Genomic DNA, 24,814 nt, shown 5'->3' with positions numbered 1-24,814 from the left:
GCTTAAGAGGAGTATTCATACAGCTAATCTGAGTATAAAACAGGATTATGCCTATGTCTGGTTGACCTCAAAGCCTATTTTTTAATCTCTCTAATACATTGTTTCTAAAAAAACCAGCCCTCAGTTTGTGATACTGTAGTGTTATCTGCTCCATTTTTATTATATCACTGAAAGACACACATGCATTAACTTTATATTAAATGAAAGGATGAAAATTTCTATTTCTATGTGGTCTGAGTAACTTTGATATCCTAGAATCAAAATAATGCTGTCTGGCAATTTTCTTTGATAAGCCAATTAAGGCAAATCAGCCGTAAACTGCTCTGATTACCTATATTTTAATTAATATGAACTAGACTGTTTATGACATTTTCATAAATGAAATGGCAACAAGAATTAGATATATTCAATTTATCTAATTGTAGAAAATAGCAGTTGTAAAACTTGTGTTATAAGCAGTGATCTTGATTAAAAATTGATGAAAGTACTTTAACTTCATTGCCTTAAAAAATCCAATAAGGGAGATAACCATTAATATTAAATTGTTTAATATGTTATTGTAAGATCTAGGTTTTTTTATACATTTACTTGTATTTAGCAAAGCAAGATTAAAAGGAATATATCTAGTATATTCATAAATAGCTCAAATTTAAATACAAATATTTGCATATATAAAGATTCTAAGTGATTATTTTACATTTCTATACTATTCTCAACTTGGTAACAAATTATATGCCAACTGGGAGCCATCCAGAGACCATAATTTGAAGATGCTCTAAAATTTGGCTTCTCAATGATTCTGGATAACATGGCATAGGATTTAACATCATGTTTGAGAAATACACACCTTTTGGTTCCACTCCCTGTATTTTTGCTACAATAAGTGATATTTAAACATATGTTTGCTGAAATAATATTGTATCTTCCCCAGTATGTTTGGAAAATGCAGAAATACTGGAATAGCAAAGGCTAACATTTTAGGTGGGAATGATAATACATGATTAAAAGCCAAATCATGTTACACCAAATGTAAATGCTATGAAAATTCAGACAAGAAGAAATTAATAAGACCCATAGTAATTTGGGATGAGTTATATAGGTCTTGGAAATGTGGCTGCTAAATGTAGATTAAAAGGAATTTGATTAATAAAATGTGTGATACACTCTTTAGTCACTGTGGGAAATTATTTGTTTTTATGAAATTTTGATGAGAACAATCTAGCTGGAGAACAGATCATTTGTTGGAAAATAATAAAGATTACCATTACATATTTTCAGTAAGATTTAATTTTTTTCTTTTTGGAAAACCTTTTTTTCTCCCTAATTCTCAGCTACCTCCAAGGGAGCAGACCCTCCTGCCAGTCTTAAGAATCTGACTGATAGAGAAGCAGTAACATTAAGTCAGGAGAACTGCTGAAATCTTATTTTCTCAAAAAAAAATAAAGGAGTACTGTTGCTTTACAATATTGTGTCAGTTTTTCTGTACACCAAAGTGAATCAGCTATACATATATCCCCTCTGTTTTGGATTCCCTTCCCGTTTAGTCACCACAGAACACTGAGTAGAATTCCCATGCTACACAGTAGGTTTTCATTAATTTTTTTCCTACATAGTAGTTTATATATGAAGCCAATTTATTTTTATAGTTAACGATCTGATCAGTGAGAGAATCAGGTCGACAATATGTCCAGGGGTTTTCAAATTTAATGCTTACATTTTTATCAAACATCAAAGCCTCTCTCTTTACCATTGACTGAAAATTTGTTCCCAGTAGTTCACTCTGTATCTAGAAGCATCTTTATACTACTCTTGGGTGAACCCACACTGTGGTACCCAAGTTGAGTGTATACAGCTTAGGTCACCTGATTTGTTGCATACGTATTTCTGCCTTCTTTATAATGCTATTTGCCAGTGTGTTTTCATTCACAGCTATGCAAATGACAAAATGCATTTGCAATCCAAATTATGCAGAAGTTCATATATTTGCCTTTCTTTATATATTAGAGAACCCTAGCCTATAAAGTATTCAATCAGCCTGCCTTTTCAGTGTTTTTCATTTTTTTTTCCCTATGTTCCTAGGCCTGGCATTCTAAAGACTGTTAGATCTACTTTCAAACTTGCTTAAACAAGCTATTTTACATGTTGAGTATACTAATGTTCTATATGTAGATTTATGCATAACTATTATTGTCAATTACTTTCTTATTTTACTACCCCATAGTTTATTTATTACTTTGTAGAATTGCTTAGTTTTTTAAACTGCCAGAATATAAGTCAAGGATTTCCTAGCTGACTCAGTTGTAAAGAATCTGCCCAAGTTGGCGGAATTGTACATAGATGCAGCCACTATGGAAAATAATATGAAGTTTCCAAAGAAAATTAAAAATAGAATTAACATACAATCAAGGAATTCCACTTCTGAGTATTTTTCTAAAGAAAACAAAAAATATGTTCACTGCAGCATTATTTACAATAGCCAAGATATGGATGCAACCTAAGTACCCATCAACAGATGAATGGATAAAAAGACTTGAGTTATGTATACCATAGAATATTACTCATCCATAAAGATGAGTGAAACTTTGCCATTTTTGACAATGTAGATGAACCTAAAGGGTATTGTGGTAACTAAAATAAATCAGAGGAAGAGGAATACAGTATGATTTCACTTATATATGTAATCTATAAAAAACAAAACAAATGAACACACATAGCAAGACAGAAACAAAGTCATAGATAGAAGGTGAGTGTCTGAGGGGAGGGGTGAGGAAATGAATGAAATAGGTGCGGGAGATTAAGAGGTACAAGCTTCCAGTTACAAAATACATGAGTTATGGGGACAAAATGTATAGCATGGGGGAATATAGCCAATAATAATGTAGTATCTATGTATGGTGACAGGTAGTAATTTGATTTATTGTGGTGATCATTTGGCAATATATAGAAAGATTGCATCACTATATTGTGAACTGCAACCTAATATAGTACCAATTATACTTTAAAAACAAACAAGTAAACAAACTCATAGAAAAGAGATCAGATTTGAGGTTACTCGAGGCGGAGAATGGGGAAAGATAGAATTTCCTGAATGTGATACAAACTTCTAGTTATAAGATAAATAAATGCTAGGGATGTAATGGATGACATGACGAGTTCAATGACCATTGCCTCATGCTACATATGAATATTGTTAAGAGAGTAAACAATAAGAGTTCTCATCACAAGGGAAAATAATTTTGTCTATTATTTTGCATTTATGTGAGATGATAGATGCTCACTAAACTTAGTGTGATAATCATTCCATGATGGAAGTTAAATTATTATGTTGCATACTTTGAATGTACACAATGTTGTATGTCAATTATATCTCAATAAATCTGGAAGAAAAATATATGTTGTCTGTGCAGATGAAGGTAATATGAATGGCAAAGCCTAAGCTATTTACTATATGGACCATGCAGAATAAAAGTTTGCTGATATGGGTTCCAGCCTACAACTTACCCTGGTTGTCACTTAATCCTATTAGTTAAATTCCACCTTTAGTAGCTTCTTTATCTTCTGTTCCCTCCTGGTGACTTCAGGAAAGTCAAGTCTTAGATTTTGCTTTTCTGCTCTATTTATTTTACATTCATTTCCTTTAAGAGTTTATTCATTTTTTTGCCTTATTATTATCATGGTTGGATGACAACCAGGAATTAATATTTGGCCTTGCCATTCACTAGGTCTTCTTCCCTCCCTGTCTTTTCAAAAAAACTATTGAATAGGCAATTTGAAATAGAAACATAATAGAGAGAAAGAAAGTGTAGTGTATTAAAGTTGATTCCAAAATTAAATAGAAAATAAATTTAAAAAGGAGAATACATACACACACATGAACACACAAACAGGTATATGAATGGTAGCTATTTAGATATAGATACACAGATAATACAGATAGACACATGGTACCTATCTATATAATCTAGCTAAGATTAGGCTTATATTGCGTGTGTTCAGTCATGTTAGAGTCTTTGCGATCCCATGGACTGTAGCCTGGCAGGCTCCTTTGTCCATGAGATTGTCCAAGTAAGAATACTGGAGAGTGTTGCCATCTCCTCCTCCATGGAATCTTCTCAACCTAGGAATCGAACCCATGTCTCCAGTGTCTCCGGCATTGGCAGGCAGGTTCTTTATTTGCTGTCATTTGGTTGACAGCCATTCTGGCAGATGTGATGTGATGTCTCTCTGTAGTTTTAATTTGCATTTCCCTGATGATTAGTGTCTGTTTTCACATGCCTGTGGTCCACCTGTATGTCTTTGGGAAAAATACCTGTTCAGATCCTCTGTCCATTTCTTAATTGAGTTGTTTGCTTTTTAAATATTGAGATATGTATCACTGATCCTGTCCGTGATGCAATTGTCTTGCTGCTCACCCTGTCCTCACTGTTCGCTGTGAGGTACCCTGTTCGCTGGGTACCCTACTACCCAGGGTAGGTAAGATGTGAGCTTGGAGGCTGGTAGGAGATTTGAGGAGCCGTAGGATCTGCAGACATATTTATTCTCTTCTGGCTGGCAAGGCAGCCATAACACAGCCTCTCTCCTGGCTGACAGAGCAGCCGTAGCAGCAGCCACGACATAACCATAAAGTAGCCATAATGGAGCCATATCATAACCTCATATAACAGAATCATGGTGTCACTCCAGTGTAGCCCCAATGCAGCAGCAGCAGCCCGGGCTTTCCTGGTGAAGCTTATACAGGTGTACCGCAGAAAGGAGCCTGTAACCAAGCGAGTACCTCGTGATGCACATGCACAGTGCTACAAATGATCTCCGCTGTTACATAAACCTCGTGACATGCATGTGCAGTGCCATAAGTGATCTCAGCTGTTGCATAATCGTTATTTACAAAACGGGGGGCGAGGGAGCCTGAACATGCCATCTTGGCTAATTTGCTCTCTTCCCCCATGATAAATCCTATTTAAATAAGTGGGTGTAGATATGTTCCAATAAATATTTATTTCTGTGAATTTGAATATCATTTGATGTTTACCTGTCACCACATAGTATTCTTCTTTTGACTTTTCTTCAACCATTAAAAACTGCCAAAAAAAAAAAAAAAAAAAAAATTCTTAGTTCCTAAGCCACATACCAAAATAGGCAGTGGACTGAATTTGATCTGGAGCCATTGATTGCTAATTCTATCTTAAAACAATGAAAAAAAAATTCCAGGAACAATCAAATGTTTGAAACAGCTGAATGTGAGAGAAATGATAAGCAACTTGAGAGCAGGCATTCACTCATAGTCATGTTTTTCTTTGCATAGCTTTGCATGATATCTTTCACATAGAAAGGGTTCAGATAAATTCTCCCCAACAACAAGTGATGATTGTAAATTCTGAGGTCATTGATGAGTTTTCAAGAGTTCTCTTTTGGAAGAGACAGGATATCTCAAATGCTAGTTTAAAGTATGAACAATTTAGAATGGAAGTTCAAGAAATGGAATTAAGGTTCTCGAAAACTTGTTCAAAATATAAAGAGAATTAAATTGGTTATTGGAAAGGAAAGCAGATGAATCCAATTAATGTTGCTTAAATTACTAAGGCATGTGCATGTTCCAATGCAGCTGGAGGTATAACTAAAATTATAGATTAAAAATGTGCTTCCCAGGTGGTGTTAGTGGTAAAGAACCCGCCTGGCAATGCAGGAAACATAAGAGACATGAGTCTGATCCCTGAATCGGGAAGATCCCATGGAGGAGGGCATGGCAACCTCCTCCAGTATTCTTGCCTGGAAAATCCCTCAGACAGAGAAGCCTGCCAGGCTACAGTCCACGGGGTCACAAAGAGTCGGACGTGACTAAAGTGACTTAGCACATTGATTAAATGTAGGCAGATTGTTTCTGCAGGCAAAGGATAGTGGACAAACTGTGATAAGAGAGAGGATAGGAGGAAAGAATAATGCCAGAATCCTGTTGAGCTGGATTAAAGGGAAACAGAGGTGCTTGTAACAAATCCATTCATCCTCACTATGAATGGCACAGGAGTGACTATGAAGAAAAGGAGGAAAGATACAAGACTGGAGATTTAAGAGCAAAGTATTTTTAATAGGCAATCAATACAATAAAAGAAAATGACTGAGTCCTACAGAAAATGAATATATATATATATTCAAACTATATTTTGAATATTCAAAATATATTCAACTATTCAAATTATAATTTTGGTTTAGCAGATCAGGAAGCATCAACACTACTTTAATTGCTAAGTTAAAATTTCCATCATCACTAATAGCATATTCTTTTAAAATTTTGGAAGAAGATAATTCACACACAGAAAATATATAATGAAATAAGAAAGTGACCCACAGGGAAATAGATAAGTATTAATTATGAGCTAGAATTATCTTTTTATTATTGACTCATTAGCTCTAAAATCTTATTAACCCTTTTACTCTCAATGGCAGTATATGTTTCTATAAAGATGATTGAATGATATCCTTTAATATAATTCCTGACAGTTTTCCTCATCAGTCCATATTATCTTAATATTTTTTTTGCATCTCTGTTACTTTTTTAGCTTTTCTTTTATCCCACTGAATGCCTAAGGCATGTGAAATATATTCCCCTACTATTCCTATTCTCAGAAATAAGTATTCATCTATGTAATCTGGAAAAAGAGGACTGTTACTGTAAAAAGGGACCTAATAGACTATAATCAGAAATAATGGCATAAAGCACAGGAAGAAAATTTAGGGTGACTGTCAGGAAAGTTTTAATGGCTTTGTAAAAATGATTGTGAGTCTGGTCAGGGACATCTTGTAGTGACAGCGTACAAAGTTGGAGATAATTCCCAGCAGAGCAGTTTATTTTACTGTTGAATAGTTTTGTAGCAAAGAGGTGGAAATTGCTCCTGGTTCAGCAGTTGTTTGGCTGACAGTTTCGCATCAGGTCACTCATGCTTTCTGTTATTTTGGCAGGTTTCATTGTGAGATTTTTACATAACAGCAAAGAATTTGTAAACAACTTCCCTGTATTCAGAAACTTTCATCAACCTTAGGTCCCACTTTTCCCCACCTTTTCATGCTTCTCAAGTACATATTTTATATAGTGTTTGGTTCTCATGAAATAGGTTCTTGTCAAAAATGTTCAAGATTCTTCTGAAGAAAAATGTTTGGTGTAGAAATAATGTTTCATTGAAAATTGATGAATGAAGGTAAAATCCTGTACTGTGTTCTGGATACGTGCTGAGAACAGATTTCTACCTTTTGGCTTGTGCTGCCTGCCAATGGGTGCCATGGACACTCACTGCTGATGATCATCTTAATATTATTGTGGTACATTCTATAGAATGGTGTTCATATTCCAACCCTCCATAACTACCAGAAGCATACATTGGATATTTAGTTTTCTTTTCTGTTTGTTTGTTTATGTCCTGGAAGCCTGGAACAACTGCACTGTTCAGAAAACACTACTGTTATATGTCCCTGGTGCTTTGGTGAACTTGGTACTTCTGGACTGAATTCTAAATATGAGCGGGCCCTCCATGTTCTTCAGAATTAGATCTAAGGGTGGAGAATAAAACCAGCAGAGCACATACTGAGCTTCTCATTCCAAAGTGCTCTGGTTTTTACATTACTTTCCAAATTTTATGCAGGAAAGAGAAGCACCTTCTGTGGTTGCGCTGCCTGAGAAGAATTATTGTGATATTCATTTTAATTACTAAATGCAAGATATGGTTTATCTACTGTCAGTATTATCTTTTCATTGAAAGAAATGTTTAGGTGGTGTTGATAATGAACATTTTATTGATTTTGTTTCATGATTATTAAATACAAATGGTGGATGGGCTCTCTGATGAAAAAATAATTGTTTTTGTTCAAAGTAGAGAAGAAGGAGAGTTTTTTTTTTTATTGAGCTTTGGAGTTACTACCTAGAGTATACAAATCAATGCTAGACATGGTACTCAGAGATCAGAGATCAGGCCTAAATCATAAAAAAGTGACACATGAGAATCAGTGTTTATCATTATATTGTCATTAGATAAATAAATATATGTTTATACATATATTTTGTGTAGAGCTCTCTTTCTAGTGGTTTTTCTGACTATAGATAAATAGAGAGAATTACAAACCCCAAACCCAATGTGTGTGTGTTTCACTCATTCATGTCCAACTCTTTGTGGCCACATTGCCTATAGCCTGCCAGGCTCCTCTCTCCATGGAATCCTCTAGGCAAGAATACTAGAGTGGATAGCCATTCACTCCTTCAGGGTATCTTTCTGACCCAACAATTGAACCTGGGTGTGCCACATTGCAGGGAGATTCTTTACCACCTGAGCCACCAGGAAAGCAAACCCAGGATATCAGTGAATAAAAGAAAAACCTGGAGCAAAAATAAAGACCTAAATGACATTCTTCTACTTGCAATATCTGCAGATGCAAATCAGAAGGACATAAGTATAGCTTCAGCATTTATTTAATGTTGAAGGATGAAATAGAAGATCTAGCACAAACAATATTCAGCCAGAAGGCAGTTCTAGGGTAACGGAGCAAAAAGAAAAAAAAAAAGTTCAGACAGATGAAAGGATTTTGTAAAATTTGACCTTGATAACAAATCAAAGATAAATATTATGAAAAAAAGCCTTATCATTTTTTCCAACTTCTTGATTCTCCACAAAATAGAACTCTTCTTTTTCAGTGGGTTTGGTAGCTTTTGAAAGGACTATGAATGGGCCATGGGTTTGGAGAGGCTCTAGATGTACTTGGTGTGGTTTCTGATGTCTGGTACAGAAGTTTGAGACTGGGAGATGTGGGAGGAAACATTGGACTTAGTACGTATTTAAGCAGTTACTGAGTTATGAACAGGTAAGAGATGGATGAAAGGACTAATGAATATGATAATATTCATATATTACTATAAATGAGCAATTAAAGTGAGAAAATATATTCCAAAGGATTATTCACACTAGTTTCTATACACATTTAATGAATTTAACTATGTACTATATACTGTTTTGTTTAACTCTATATATTTGATATAAATATAAACATATAGCATATAAATATATATTACCATATGTATTTATATATATATATATATATAAATATGTATAACTTTCTATGACAAAAGTAGTAAAGTGTCCAACATGAATGTTGCTCATCATATGTCCACGTCCATGTTATAATTTAAGATATTCATTTAATTTTATATTTTCTAAATTTTAGGATGAAGTCTGTCCCAAAGCTGAAGGTGATGAAATCCAGAGGTGTGTGTGGGCCTCAGCTGTCAATGTCAAGGACAAGTTCATCTATGTTGCACAGCCAACTTTGGATAGAGTCCTTGTTGTTGACGTGCAGTCTCAAAAAGTTGTTCAGGTATGAATGACTCCTCTTTTTGAAAGTGAAAGCAGTTTTAAAGAAAATTTAGTTTAATGTAATAGTCATTATGAGGTAACCTGTCAGTTAATTGTCATTGATAACTTGTTTCATTACTTGGATAACTAGAAAATACATGAGTTTTCTGCAAACTTTCCTCTCACTCTACTACTTGAGCCTAAACAATTAAAGAAGTAATTGAAAGAGCTTTTGTTTTCAACAATTAGATTCCAAGAATACTTTATAATCCCAACATGACCATTTATGCAGAAAACATCTTCAGAGTTGCTTTTCATATAGAGAGCAAAGAGAGTCCTGGTCCATGGTCAATGAAGGTATCCTAGTTACCATCACAGAAACAGTATTATAGCTTTCTCATTTGAATTCAAAACAAAGGCTGAGACAATAATAGATTTACTGGATAATAATAATTTAGTAGGTTTTACCACAGTAGTAAACCAAATAATATGTGCATAGGTCTATGACAGAGAAAAAATCTCCAATTTTGCCATGTAATTTTTTCCATGTTGTCAGGATTATGGTTATGGAGATTATTCTGGTTTGAGTCATCAACAACTATTTTATCTCCTGCTCTTTCCAAGACCTATCCAACTTGGACCATCTACTAGAATTCAGTCATACAACAAGCAAGGGGAAGGATAGGATTTGCCTCCTGGCAGCCTGGTTCCAGCCTCCAGGCCTTTGACTGTTAGGATCTATGGCTTCTCAGCTCAGAGGAAACAAACTTAAAATAGCATCCTGAGATATGTATCAATATAATATGTTAAAACAAAATAATAACTGTACACATTTTGTGTGTGTGCTCAGTTGTGTTTGACTCTTTGCGACCCCATGGACTGTAACCAGCCAGGCTCCTCTGACCATGGGATTTCCCAGGCAAGAATGTTTAAGTAGGCTGCCATTTCCTACTTCAGAGAATCCTTCCAACCCAGGGATGGAACCCAGGGATCGAACCCACATCTCTTGTGGCTCCTGCAGTGGCAGGCAGATTATTTACCACTGCAGCACCTTGGAAGTGTACATATCCCGTAACATTATATTAAGGATTATATCAATTAATGCATAAAAGCATTTAAGCATTTATAACAGGTCCTGGTGTATGCACTATATGCTGATTTACTATCAAAATTCTGACAGACACTGAAATCTAACCATTTCTTACCTTTATATATTTTTTTTCTTGCATCAATATTGGTTTGAAATAGCTGTTAGTACCTCTAATATTGATTCCTGACTAGAACAAAAGATATTCTAAGAAGTTCAAAATCACAGCTTCTCACTGTAATAGCTTTTAACAGCTTCATATGAATTCATCCAATCATCTTCCATTTTTGCATGCATTTGTTAATTGTCTTTTGTAAGGTATGCTTGGTATCACAGATAAACAAATAGAAAGTGTCTCTGTTTGAAAGCTCTGGTGTCTACAGAGTTATAAATTTGTGGTTCAGTTTCAAATATGACAACAGTAGGGTCATGAAAGGATGAATAACTGTCTGCTAGAAAATTCTAATGCCTCCAGGGTTACATACTTGTGTACACCCTACCTAATGGGTGTCTATTTAATGGTCCAGTGTCTACTGGGAGAACATATTTTTCTGTATATTTCACATCCTATGTGTCTGTCTTTGAGACTGCTTGATTTTTTACTAGGTTTATTTTACTTTGATTTCAGTGGCAACATAGGCTAGTGAATTACAGCCATTAGTCAAGGATTATCAAGAGTCTTTAGCAGGCAGGTTAAAATTAGATGTTCTTTCAGGAATAATCAGGCTGGTCTTTAAATTCAGTGTTCAAACCAGAAACCTACACCAACTGAATATGTATTACCTACTAGATATTTGAAAGTGAGAAAAGTTAACATCATTTATTATTCATATAACTTCTATCTTCAGACAATGATGTAAATTTTAAAATTAATAGAAAATATCAATAATGAAAATTCAGGCAATGGTAAAAAATATCACATAAATGATATCATTTTCAAAGTGACTATAATGACTATAAAATACCAGGAGAATGAAAAAGACATATGAGGATAAAATATTAAAATATAATATAATTGTGATTGTGGGTATTTTTCAGACAAGAATCTAAAACTTACACTGAAAATTCAGACTCAGTCTAAATGGATTCTCCTGTGATCTTGGTATTAAAATGGTAATAATTATGCTTTATTACTCTTTCTAGTCATTACCTATCTGAAGGTAATCATTATGCAGATTTCTGTTACCACAAATCAGTATTGCCTGATTTTTATTATTACAGAGATGGAAATATATACAATATTCATTGTCTGTGTCTGGATACATTGGCTGCACAAGATAATTGTGAGGTCATTTCATTTACCTGGAGCAAGTGTTATTCTTTCATTTTGCTGCAGAGAAATCAATTACAGTTGATCTCATTGTTTGCTGATTCTGTATTTAAAACTCACCTGCTCTCTTGAATTTATTTAGAACCACAAAACCAGTACTTATGCTATTTTGCACTCATTCAGGGACTTGTGCAAAGTGGTGAGAAATGTGTGACCAGATGGACATACATGTTTCCAGCTCAGGTTGGACAAGGAGACATTTGGTACATATATATAATGGAATATTTCTCAGCCATAAAAATGTAAAACATTAGGTCATTTGTGCAGACATAAATGAACTTAGAGACTGCCATACAGAGTGAAGTAAGTCAGAAAGAGAGAAAAAGTCATATATTAATACATACGTGTGGGAAGTAGAAAAGTCATATAGATGATCTTATTTGCAAATCAGAAATAAAGGCACAGACATAAAGAAAAAAACATATGGACACCAAGGGGGAAGAGAGGGGTGAGATAAATTGGGAAATTGGGATTGATATATAGACACAATTGATACTATGTATAAAATAGGTAACGAATGAGAACCTACCTTATAGTACAGGCAACTCTACTCAGGGCTCTGTGGTGACATAAATGGGAGGGGAATAGAGAAGAAGAGGAGATATATATATATTATGGCTGATACACTTTTTATATAGTAGAAACTAGCTCAACATTATAAAGCAGCTATGTGGTGGTTTAGTCGCTAGTCGTGTCCTACTCTTGCAACCCCATGGATTGTAGACTCCCAGGTTCTGTCCATGGGATTTTCCAGGCAAGAACACTGGAGTATTTCCTTCTCCAGGGGAAAAGTAAAGCAGCTATACTCTAATAAAAATTAATTTTGCATATATATGTATATCAGATTTTATTTATACACTAACAGTAGAAAGGATAAATTCTACAAGGAGATAACAGAAAGAAAGGGGAAAATCTGATAATATACCAAATAGAAAAGGATAAAGTTGATAATATACCATATATTATTATATTACTATATATCATAATATACATATACCTTATATTATTCTTTATTGTACAATTTATTTAAAAATAAACTCTCAGATTTAGAAAGGGCAATGAAACTTAAATAGAGAAAAATCAATACCTAAATATATTGACATGATACAATTAAACATAAAATAAAGGAAGAAAAAGTGAAGTAGCTTAGTCATGTCCAACTCTTTGCAACCCCATGGACTATAGCATACCAAGCTCCTCTGTCCATGGATTTTCCAGGCCAGAGTACTGGAGTGGGTTTCCATTTTTTTCTCCAGGGTATATTCCCGACCTAGGGATTGAACCCAAGTCTCCCACATTGCAGGCAGACGCCTTACCATCTGAGCCACCAGGGAAGCCATGATACAATTAAACATAAAATCAAAGAAAGATCTAAACATGGTAGATGAATTACTATGAAAATAGTAGCAATTTTCTCAATAGCTATAATGAACACCAAAAGAAAGTAAAAAATATTATTAAAGGACTAAGTGAAAATAAAATATACACTGATATTATACGGTCAGTAGAAAAATTTTGTCAAAAAAAAATTATATAAAGTTGAAACTATTCACTTTAGGAATAAGGAAAATAAACCAAGCTATTAAATATGATATATAGTGAGCAAGTAAATTGGTAAACATAGGATCTATTAAAGTATTAACTGTCAGTAATAATGGTATTCACTGAATTTAAGGTCAACATTTTTAAGAGTGAAAACATAGGACTAAGTTAGGGAAAAAAAAAAGTGTTTAAATAGTGCACAATAACATGGAAGTGGGGGAAGGGTTGATATTACTTATATTAAGATTTCTTATATAAGATTGGAAATAATTACTGATTATTATGCATATGTTAAATATATTTTTAATATTTAAACAAAGTATGTCTTAAATATTGTATCTGTCTATGAAAAAAATAAAATACATAAAAAATACATAAAAAATAAAATTCATAAATACAATAGGAAAAGAAAAAGTAAGGAAGAGAAAATATAAAACTGAAAAATGAAGACAAAATTTTAAACAAAATTATAGAAACAAAAGGGGGGGCATGATTCCAAAAAATAAAACAATAAAAGACATATAGAAATTACTGTATATAAAATAGATAATTAACAAGAACCTGGTATTAACAAGAACTTCTCTGGTATTAACAAGAACTTCTCTGGTAAACACAGAGAAGTCTGCTTAATACTCTGTAATGACCTATATGGGAATAGAAATTAAAAACAAGTGGAGATATACACACACACACACACACACACACACACACACACACACACATATACATATAACTGATTTATGGTGCTGTATCACAGAAACTAACACAACATTGTAAATCAACTATACTCCAACAAAAATTAATTAAATACAAAAAATATAGAATAAAATCAAATATGTTTATAATTACAATAACAGAGGATGGAATAAAGTAGCTTATAATAAAACCTAATAAACTGAATAATGAATATCTAATCATATGCATATTATAATAGATACACTTCCAAAATGAAAAAAAAAACAAGAGTCCTAGGTGATGCAGGCATAAACTAGCAGCAAAACATAAAAGCTGATGCAACAATATTAACATCAGATTTCAAAAAGGGACTATAATGCAAAAAGTGTCTAGTTAAAACAAGTTGCTTAATGAGTTAAAAAAGTTGACTAAAAAATTAAAAATAGGAAAACATATATGATTGCTTACAATTTTGTAAAGTGATTATTACCATATTACTAGAAAAATTGACATATGATCAAAGTAAGAAATACTTGATGAGTGAAGTGAGCCAGAAAGATAAACCCCAGTACAGTATACTAACACATATATCTGGAATTCAGAAAGATGGTAACGATAACCCTATATGCAAGACAGAAAAAGAGACACAGATGTATAGAACAGACTGTTGGACTCTATGGGAGAAGGCAAGGGTGAGATGATCTGAGAGAATAGCATCGAAACATGTATATTATCAAGTGTGAAACAGATCACCGGTCCAGGTTGGATGCATGGGACAAGTGCTCAGGGCTAGTGCACTGGGAAGACCCAGAGGGATGGGATGGGGAGGGAGGCGGGAGCGGGGATCGGGATGGGGAACACATGTAAATCCATGGCTGATTCATGTCAATGTATGGCAAAAACCACTACAATATTGTAAAGTAATTAGCCTCCAACTAATAAAAATAAATGGAAAAATAAAACACACAAACAAAAGTAGTATTATATGCAAATTGAACATAATGACTCTTCCTGAACTAATGGATATATTATTAACTTTTGCATACAATAGTGATTAAATATTCCTTATTACTAAATATTTCACTTTCTACGCATTTTCACTATATTTTCATATCGCCATTCAGGCTGCTAAAATTTAAATAAATAAAAAACAAGCAAAAATACAGCAAACTGCATTGCTTATAAACAACAGAAATTTATTTCTCAAGTTTCTGAGTGTGGAAAGTCCAAGATCAAGGTGTAAGCATGATAGCAATCTGGTGAGGACCCTGTTCCTGATTCAAAGCTGGTTCAAAGTCCTGGAATGCTGCAGTCCATGGGGTCGTAAACAGTTGAACATGACTTAGTGGCTTAGTGGCTGAACAACAGGCAACATTCTTTAACAAAAGGTGCAGAGCCAGCATGACTAACCACAGTGAAAGGAACAGATGTAATATGGAGTCTGATCTATTCCTCACTATTACAAATTCCTTCCTGGGAAGAGGAAGTGTGAAACAGTGGCTACAATGATTTGGGATATTCTGCAAAGATCTAGTCTATAGAAAGGTAGAGGCTACCTTAATTTAGGGAATGAAGATTTCCATACTGAGTATGTGCAGTCTATCCTTATTTCTAATAAGACACTACTTTTTGTTCAGATTGTTGACTAAAATATCAACCTAAAATTTTATATATATATTCCATAAAATTATCTTTTAAATAAATTCAAAGTTTCTATCTCTGAGATTGTTTAAATTCTCCTGTTTTCAACCGTTTACAACTTCAGTCTGTGGACCTCTTTAGAAGGTGAATTCCATAAGTCGTCTGACTGCTTGGTGAAATAACACATCCCTATATTTGCTTAACATGACCTTAGAGTATGTGAATTTTAGTCCTCAAAAGAACATGTTTAAAGATGAATTAGGAATATCCTAATGCCTCTACTTTTATACTGGAAAATATATCATCTCTTAGAATTCTGAACTCTCTCAAGGTTTTTCCCAATTTAATAAACAATATGTAAATAATAGATTTAATAGACATAGACCTTGAAATGTCTGTTTTATAATTAATAATCCAAATAATTCAAGTTTTAAAATAGTAAAAGAAAAAATATTTCTAGTTACTTCAAAAACTGAAAGTGAATAGCTTCATTTGTGATTTAAATCTTTATTTATAGCCAAGGGCAGAGTGCGCTCAAAGTCAACTACAAGTTGTGAAGTTAATCTTGTTAAAAGGAAAGCATCTACATGTAACTATATGGCTGATTCATGTCAATGTATGACAAAACCCACTGAAATGTTGTGGGGTGATTGGCCTCCAACTAATAAAATAATATTAAAAAAAAAAAAAAAAAAAAAAAAAAAAAAAAAAAGGAAAGCATCTTTGTCAATTTGACCCTTTTTGTCTCCTAATGAAGCTATCCTTCCTGATTCTAGTGTTGTACTTCTGTTGATTTCTTTTGTTCTAACCTGAGTATATTATACAGTGGCAACTAAGAATAATAATTATAATCAAATTTTAATCACTTCCCAAACATGATAGAAATTACTATAGAATTTTTTATAGAGTGGACAGAGTGATGTGAGCGTGAAGTCAAAATCAAATTGTCTTACTTTTGAAAAGGAAAGTAAGAAAATAAAAGAAAAAATAACACTACACTTATTTAAATTTAATATTTCAAGTTTTGTTTTTCAGTTCTAGTGTTTTATATGGACTTTCTCTAAGAAGTCATAATTTCTGAATTTTTCTTTTTTTCTTTTGCATGTGTTTAACTTTGTAAGTTGGTATTAAATATGTAATCTTAGGATGAAATGTTTAAAAAACTTGAACCACATTGCTACATTTTATTGTTAAAATGACAAATATTTTCTTGACAACATATGTTTTTAGAAACTTCATGATAAATTCTTACCCTGCAGGTGTATTAATTTTCAGTGTTTACATTAATATCATTTCTACCTGCAGCTTAAAAATGAAACCTCACAGATTCTTAAAGGAATCTATAACCTTGGTATTGCTTTAAACATCAAATGTCTATTGTTTCTCTTATTAATAATTTTTGTAAGAATGGCATGCAGGTGTTTTCTTGCATAAAAGATTAACTGACCTCATTTTGTGTTCTGTGGAACAAAACCAGGTTCTGCTTGGATGCAGAAGTGGCTTATTGTAACACCTCGGGTATTCTTAAGTGTCATCAGCAGTCTCCTCTAACTGTTAGCACATTATCCTGAGAATATACATCATTAGTTTAAATTAGGTTCACTTAATTAGCCAGCTGGTACTCTCCTTGTCAGACTGATAAACAAGCTGTGCTTGACTGTTCCTTCATGTCAAGGCTAAACTCCAAGTTCTGTGTATCTTTGTTGCTATTCTCAGAACTTCACTCTGACTAAACATGTCCTCTTTATAGAAAGTTAATGCAACTGGAGCATAACCAATAGAGCATCACTTTTAAATTGTCTGTAATTGGTGCACCCCTTCAAGAAGTACTGGTGAATATGTATCTCACTAGGTATGTTGGAATTATGAGGGAGTTAAAGTTTATAGATCTACAAAGGAGAAAACCTTCATACTTTAAGTAAATTGCATGCTATTTGATGTTTGAAACAATGTTTTAAAATACTAAAGAAAAATATTGCAAATATGTTTATAAAACTAAAAGTAAAGCTGTTTGTTATTGTGTTACGTAGTATATTCCACACATTTTTTACAAAAGAATAGGATAAGAAGTTACTTCATCATGATAACAGTCTGAAAAGGTGCTTACATGAGAAATTATGAAATATGGATTTTAGGATCTGTATATGTAGATAGCTGCTATTAATTAATTGTAATAATGAAATATTGTGATTTGAAAGATGTTTCTGCATATGTCTAATAAATCAATAAATCTTTGGAAGAAGGTTTATGGTGGCTTAATTATCTGAATGTCACCAAGACAAGCAAAGGCTTCTGTATACATAAAAGAATGGTATTTATGGGATGAGAGAGAAATTTCCAACATATGGTGTTAGAAAATTTTATTTAAACAAAGTCCCACAGAACCATTCAACAGATCAAAAGTTTGTTCTATAATGTTCTATAAAATTCTATAAAGTTTGTTCCCTTTGTTCCAAAATGGTGGTGGAGGTTGAATCACCTGTTGCAAATCATTTTCATTTCTAAGCTTCTAAAGGCAAAGTTTGAAAACAACTATTCTAGCAAAATAATATTGGTAGGCAAATGCAAACTGCAATAAGTAATACTTGAGCATTCTATGTGCATAAGTTAATCTTGAAGTGAAAGATAAGCATATGTGTAGTCCTTTTTCCCAATCTTAGATTTCTTAACATTATATTCTGACTTTTCTTTTTTTTTTTTTTTTATTAGTTGGAGGCTAATTACTTCACAACATTTCAGTGGGTTTTGTCATACATTGATATGAATCAGCCATAGAGTTACACGTATTCCCCATCCCGGTCCCCCTCCCACCTCCCTCTCCACCCTACTCCTCTGGGTCTTCCCAGTGCACCAGGCCCGAGCACTTGTCTCATGCATCCAACCTGGGCTGGTGATCTGTTTCACTATAGATAATATACATGCTGTTCTTTCAAAACATCCCACCCTCACCTTCTCCCACAGAGTTCAAAAGTCTGTTCTGTACTTCTGTGTCTCTTTTTCTGTTTTGCATATAGGGCCATCGTTACCATCTTTCTAAATTCCATATATATGTGTTAGTATACTGTATTGGTCTTTATCTTTCTGGCTTACTTCACTCTGTATAATGGGCTCCAGTTTCATCCATCTCATTAGAACTGATTCAAATGAATTCTTTTTAATGGCTGAGTAATATTCCATGGTGCAGAAACAAAAATATATATACATCAATGGTCTCCAAACGGTGTGTATACAACAAAAAAACACTGAGAGATGAATAGCTGTGAGAAGGGAATCCCAGGACATCTTTTATATTTTTTAATCTAGAAAAAGAATCATATTAGTTTTTACAAATATTTAATAAATGGAATAATATTGGAAACCTGCATTCATCTATATTTTGGATGGTGAGTATGAGGGTACTTGGCAGGAAGGTGGGAGTTTTACAGTTGGAAAGAGTGGACATTGGTTGTTGTTTTAGTCTCTAGGTCATATCTGACTCTATTTGCAACTCCTTGGAGTTGCAAGGATCCTTGGAACCTGCCAGGCTCCTCTGTCCATGGGAATTCCCCAGTAAGAATACTGGACTGGGTTGCCATTTCCTTCTCCAGGGGATTCTTCCAACCCAGATAGAACTCATGTCTCTTGCATTGACAGTCAGCTTCTTTACCACTAAGCCACCTGGATGATGAGCATGAGAGCATTTGAGAGGAAAGTGGGAGTTTTATAGTTCGGAGGGATGGACATTGGTGCAGTGAGTCTTTGGTTTATTTTTATCTATACAAATGAGATAGTAATAGTGCATACATCAACAGACAGACTGTCATGAAGTTTAAAAAAATTGCATTCGCAATATATTTAGAGAAAAGCTTTGTTCATAACAAGTCTTGTTGAGCGTATATATTTTAAAACAATAAAATGAGTAAATTATCATGCTATTGGGCATGATGTTCAATTTTGCAAATTACATTTCCCAGTGGAGTAGATGCTGCTGTTGTGCAGTCGCTCAGTCATGTTCAACTCTTTGTGACCCCATGGCTGCAGCACACCAGGCTTCCCCGTCCTTCACCATCTCCCGGAGCTTGCTCAAACTCATGTCCATTGTGTTGATGATGCCATTCTCTCATCTCATCCTCTGTTGTCCTCTTCTCCTCCTTCCTTCAATCTTTGTCAAATCAGGTTCTTTTCTAAAGAGTTGGTTCTTTGCATCAGGTGGTCAAAGTATTAGAGCTTCACCTTCAGCAATAGTCCTTCCAATGAATATTCAGGACTGGTTTCTTTTAGGATTGACTGGTTGGATCTGCTTGCAGACTAAGGGACTCTCAAGAGTCTTCTCCAACACCACAGTTCAAAAGAATCAATTCTTCAGTGCTCAACCTACTTTATGGTCCAATGCTCACATCCATACATGGCTACTGGAAAAACCATAGCTTTGACTATATGGACATTGGTTGGCAAACTAATGTCTCTGCTTTTTAATATGCAGCCTATGTTTGTCATAGCTTTTCTTCCAAGGACCAAGCATCTTTTATTTTCATGACTGCAATCACCATCTGTAGTGAGTCTGGAGCCCAAGAAAATAAAGTCTGTCACTGTTTCCACTGTTTCCCCATCTATTTGCCATGAAGTGATGGGACCAGATGCCATGATCTTCATTTTTTGAATGTTGAGTTTTAAGCCAACTTTTTCACTCTCCTCTTTCACCTTCATCAAGAGTCCCTTTTGCTCCTCTTTGCTTTCTGCCATAAGGGTGGTATCATCTGCATGTCTGAGATTATTGATATTTATTCTGACAATCTTGATTCCAACTTGTGCTTCATCCAGCTGGCATTTCACATGATGTACTCTGCATATAACTTAAATAAGCAGGGTGACCATATGCAGCTTTGATGTACTTCTTTATCAATTTTGAACCTTCTGTTGTTCCATGTTCGCTTCTAACTGTTGCTTCTTGACCTCATACAGGTTTCTCAGGGGGCAGGTAAGGTGGTGTATGAAGACCTATCAGACCTTCTAAAACTGGCACAGGAAAAAAAAAAAAGCCCTTTTCATCATAGGGGACTGGAATTCAAAAGTAGGAAGTCAAGAGATACCTGGAATAACAGGCTAGTTTGACCATGGAGTACAAAATGAAACAGGGCAGAGGCTAAAAGAGTTTTGCCAAGAGAACGCACTGCTCATAGCAAACACCCCCTTCCAGCAACATAGGAGCAGACTCTACACATGGACATTGCCAGATGGTCAATACCAAAATCAGATTGATTATATTCTTTGCAGCCAAAGATGGAGACACTCTATGCAATCAATAAAAACAAGCCCGAGAGCTGACTGTGACTCAGATCATGGACTCCTTATTGTCAAATTCAAACTTAAATTGAAGAATATAGGGAAATCCACTAGACCATTCAGATATGACCTAAATCAAATCCCCTACTATTATACAGTGGAAGTGACAAGTAGATTCAAGGGATTAGATCTGATAGAGTAGCTGAAAAACTATGGGGGGAGGTTCCTAATATTGTACAGGAGGAGGTGCTTAAACCTATCCCCCCAAAAAGGAAACATAAAATTGTTGTCTGAGGAGGCCTTACAAATAGCTGAGAAAAGAAGAGAACTGAAAGGCAAATGAGAAAAGGAAAGATTTGCCAATCTGAATGCAGATTTCCAAAGAACAGCAAGGAGAGATGTGAAAGACTTCCTAAGTGATTAATGCAAAGAAATAACAGGAAAACTAGAATGGGAAAGGCTAGAGATCTCTTCAAGAAAATTAGAGACACAAAGCGAACATTTCATTCAGAGATGGGACAATATAGGACAGAAACTGTATGGACCTAACAGAAGCAGAAGATATTAAGAAGAGGTGGCAAGAATACACAGAAGAACTGTACAAAACAGATCGTAATGATCCAGATGACCATGAAGTTGTGATCACTCACCTAGAGCCAGACATTCTGGAACCTGAAGTCCAGTGGGGCTTAAGAAGCATCACTATGAACAAAGATGGTGGAAGTGATAGCATTCCAGCTGAGCTATTTTTAAATCCTAAAAGATGATGCTGTGAAAGTGCTGCCCTCAACATGCCAGCAAATATGGAAAGCTCAGCAGTGGGCACAGAACCAGAAAAGGTCAACTTTCATTCCAATCCCAGAGAAAGGCAATGCCAAAAATGTTCATTGCACTCATTACACACGCTAGTAAAGTAATGCTCAAAATTCTCCAAGCTAAGCTCAAAAGTATGTGAACTGAGAAATTCTAGACATTCAAGCTGGATAAAAAAGACAGAGGAATCAGAGAACAAATTGCCGACACCCATTGGATCATCGAAAAAGTAAAAGAATTCCAGAAAAGCATCTGCTTCATTGACTATGCTAAAGCCTTTGTGTGGATCACAACAGATTGTGGAAAATTCTTCAAGAGATGGCAATACCAGACCACCTTACCTGCATCTTGAAAAGTAGATATAGAGGTACATTAATTATATATTGAGTACTACTATTTATAAGGTATTATTCTAAGTGCATGAGGTGATATCACATAGCTGAACAAACCCCAAAGGCCTGACTTCCTGGAGCCTAGACCCCAGTGGATAGAGACAGACAAAAGGAGTATTATATGTAAATTCTACAGTATGAGAAGTGGTCAGTGTTATTGGAAAAGGTAAAGCAGCAGAACAAGGCAGGTGGGATTGGGGAAGTTAAGGACAGAGGAGAGGATGGTCATGGTTGGCCTCACCCACAAGGTGAGTTCTCAACAAAGGTATAGAGGAAACTGACCCTTGGTTATCTGGGAAAGATTGGTTCTGGGGGAAAACCTTCAAATGGGAATAGTATGACTGATTGACATGTTGGATGAACAGCAAGCAGGCCAGGGCGTCTAGATCAGAGACAAGGGCAGGAATGAGGGGCAGTGTGGGAAGTGAGGGGCCTGAGAAAGAAGACGGGAGTGATAAGGCATTATAAGGACTTCTGGCTTTTACTCTGAGGGGAATGAGATGACATTGCAGTGTTTTGGCCAAATTGGTGCCATGATCCATCTAATACTCATCAAAAATGAACAAACAAAAAGCATCAGCAAAAAACCCAGTTCACTCTGATAAATCTATCCAGACTGTGACAAGTAGAAAATTAAAAGGTGGAAATTCTGAGGTGAGGATGGAGATGCTAGAGGCTCCCTGTGCAGTCAGAGCAGGGCAGGAGCTGCAAAGGTTCAGCCTTTGGAAGGCAGATCTAGCCAGGTCCTGGTGACAGGAAGTCGAGGAGAACAAGGACAGTCAAGTATAATACAATTTGTACAATTTTCTTTAAAACTGTGAAGAAAGGAACTGCTTTATAACGCAGAGGCATAATTGTGGCAAGAATTTTTTAAGTGTCAAATACATAGCTGTTCTTTTACAAAAACTAATGGTATAAACTGACTGATGGTTTAAGTAATTTCCAATGAGGACTAGCAAATAATTTATAAAATCCAACACCTGTGATTTATCCTTTCAAAGGTTGGCCATATAAGTAGGAAAATATCAGTTTTTGACTGAAAATTGGGTTACAATGAGATTATCCTGAATACAGTTGTTTGGAAATATTTTTGTCATGGTTGTATGATTTCATTGCTGAAAACCATGTCAACGTCACCTCTGTAAAATGGGTTATATCACCACACTTGAAAATTGTAAATAGATTTTTCCTAGGAGTTAAACACCTTCCAAATAAAGTATGTCAGAAGTACTTTTCTTCATTTTTATCTGAATGTCTTTTTCAGTTCTGGTGAGCTTTTATAAACAAAATGCAAAATAAACTGAATTTAATACCAAACCTGTGAAATGCTGAAAAAGAAAATTGTTCACACATTTTGGAGGGCATTGAATAAACATCTTTCAAATTCTGAAGTTGCTTTGAAAATTTGTTTTCTTCCTTCAAAAACATATATCTTAAATTATTTGAAGGAGATTAATCGTGAACAACTTCTGACACCTCCTGGAACATATTCTCATAAGTTAACTTTTAAAAATAGTCTGTGCTTGCCATTTATAAAAGAAAATGTTCATAGTTTAAGGCTCAGTGAAATCATCACCTCCTCTTCTCCCTCTTCTCTTACATCTTCCTTTGATCTTCCATGGCAATTGCCCTGTATTTTTGTTAACTAGACATGCATCTAGTTATTTTAAGTTCTTTCACCCTGTCACCTATAAACACTTCCAGGACTAAGACTGTGATTATTAAAGACTGTGGTTATTAATTATTAAATTATTAAAGAATTATTAAAGTCTTCATTTGCTAAATAAAGGCATTACATCTCTAAAGCACTATGATGCTGTCGTGTACTTTAGTACAGTTAGTTTTTTCTAATAGTAGTAGCAGTGGTATTTTTATAGTGTTTAACACTCACCAGACTTACCTGGGCACTTTATATTTACCACCTTACCTAATATTTACAGGAACCCTTTGAAGTAGGTGTTATTATTGTCTCCATTTTATTATAGAGGAAACTGAGTCACGGTAAGTTTAGTGACTTCCCAAAGTGTTATTTTCATTATTGTTATTTCAATTTAAATGAAGACACTAAAATTTGAAGTCAGAAAAAATAAATAAATAAAATTTGAAGTCAGTTTCAAAATACATGTGTATTCTGGTGTACATGGTGTATGGGGCTTCCCAGGTGGGACCAATGGCAAAGTATCTGCCTATCAATGCAAGAGACATAAAAGACATGGATCTGATCCCTGGGTTGGGAAGAGCCTCTGGAGGGGGGCAGGGCAACTCACTCTAGTATTCTTGCCTGGAGAATCCCAGACAGAGGAGCCTGGTGGGCTAGGGTGCCTAGGGTCTCGAAGAGTAGGACACGACTGAAGTGACTCGGCATGCAGGCAAAAATGGTATATACTGACTTTTGATGCCTTTCCCCTGGGATTATACTGCTACTATAAATGCTACTGCATATATTTGGGCCCTGTGGGTTTTTCCTCATCTTCCAAAAAAGAAAAAAACAAAAAAGAATATTTCCTGTCCATGAAGCATAAATAGGAAGGCAACCTATTCAATCCAGACATTGTGAGGAATGAAACTTGTCAACAAGAGGGGCTGCTCTTTCATAGGTAGGGAGGTTCCCACTTTGGGAAAGAACACAGACCCGAATACTAGTCTGCTGATCACTTGCTGGATGACTACGGGTGAAACAAATGTCTCAGTTTTCTTATCCATGTCATGGGGATATTAACAGAGCTATGTTAACTATGGACTG

At 34.9% G+C, this 24,814-nt stretch overlaps 1 protein-coding gene across 3 annotated transcripts in view; it reads left to right on the top strand.

The window, feature by feature from the left end:
* Positions 1-24,814, top strand: part of FSTL5 (follistatin like 5) — an 825,152-nt gene that overhangs the window by 717,280 nt on the left and 83,058 nt on the right. For all 3 annotated transcript variants that reach the window (XM_065904790.1, XM_065904789.1, XM_065904788.1), the window contains one exon: positions 9,202-9,351. In XM_065904790.1, coding sequence (XP_065760862.1) covers positions 9,202-9,351 — 150 coding nt within the window. The remainder of the gene's footprint in view (positions 1-9,201; positions 9,352-24,814) is intronic.

The sequence above is a fragment of the Muntiacus reevesi genome, chromosome 13, assembly GCF_963930625.1.
Source record: "Muntiacus reevesi chromosome 13, mMunRee1.1, whole genome shotgun sequence".
Lineage (NCBI taxonomy): Eukaryota > Metazoa > Chordata > Mammalia > Artiodactyla > Cervidae > Muntiacus > Muntiacus reevesi.
The sequence above is the reverse complement of the archived record's forward strand: the minus strand, read 5'-3'. Positions and strand labels throughout refer to the sequence as shown.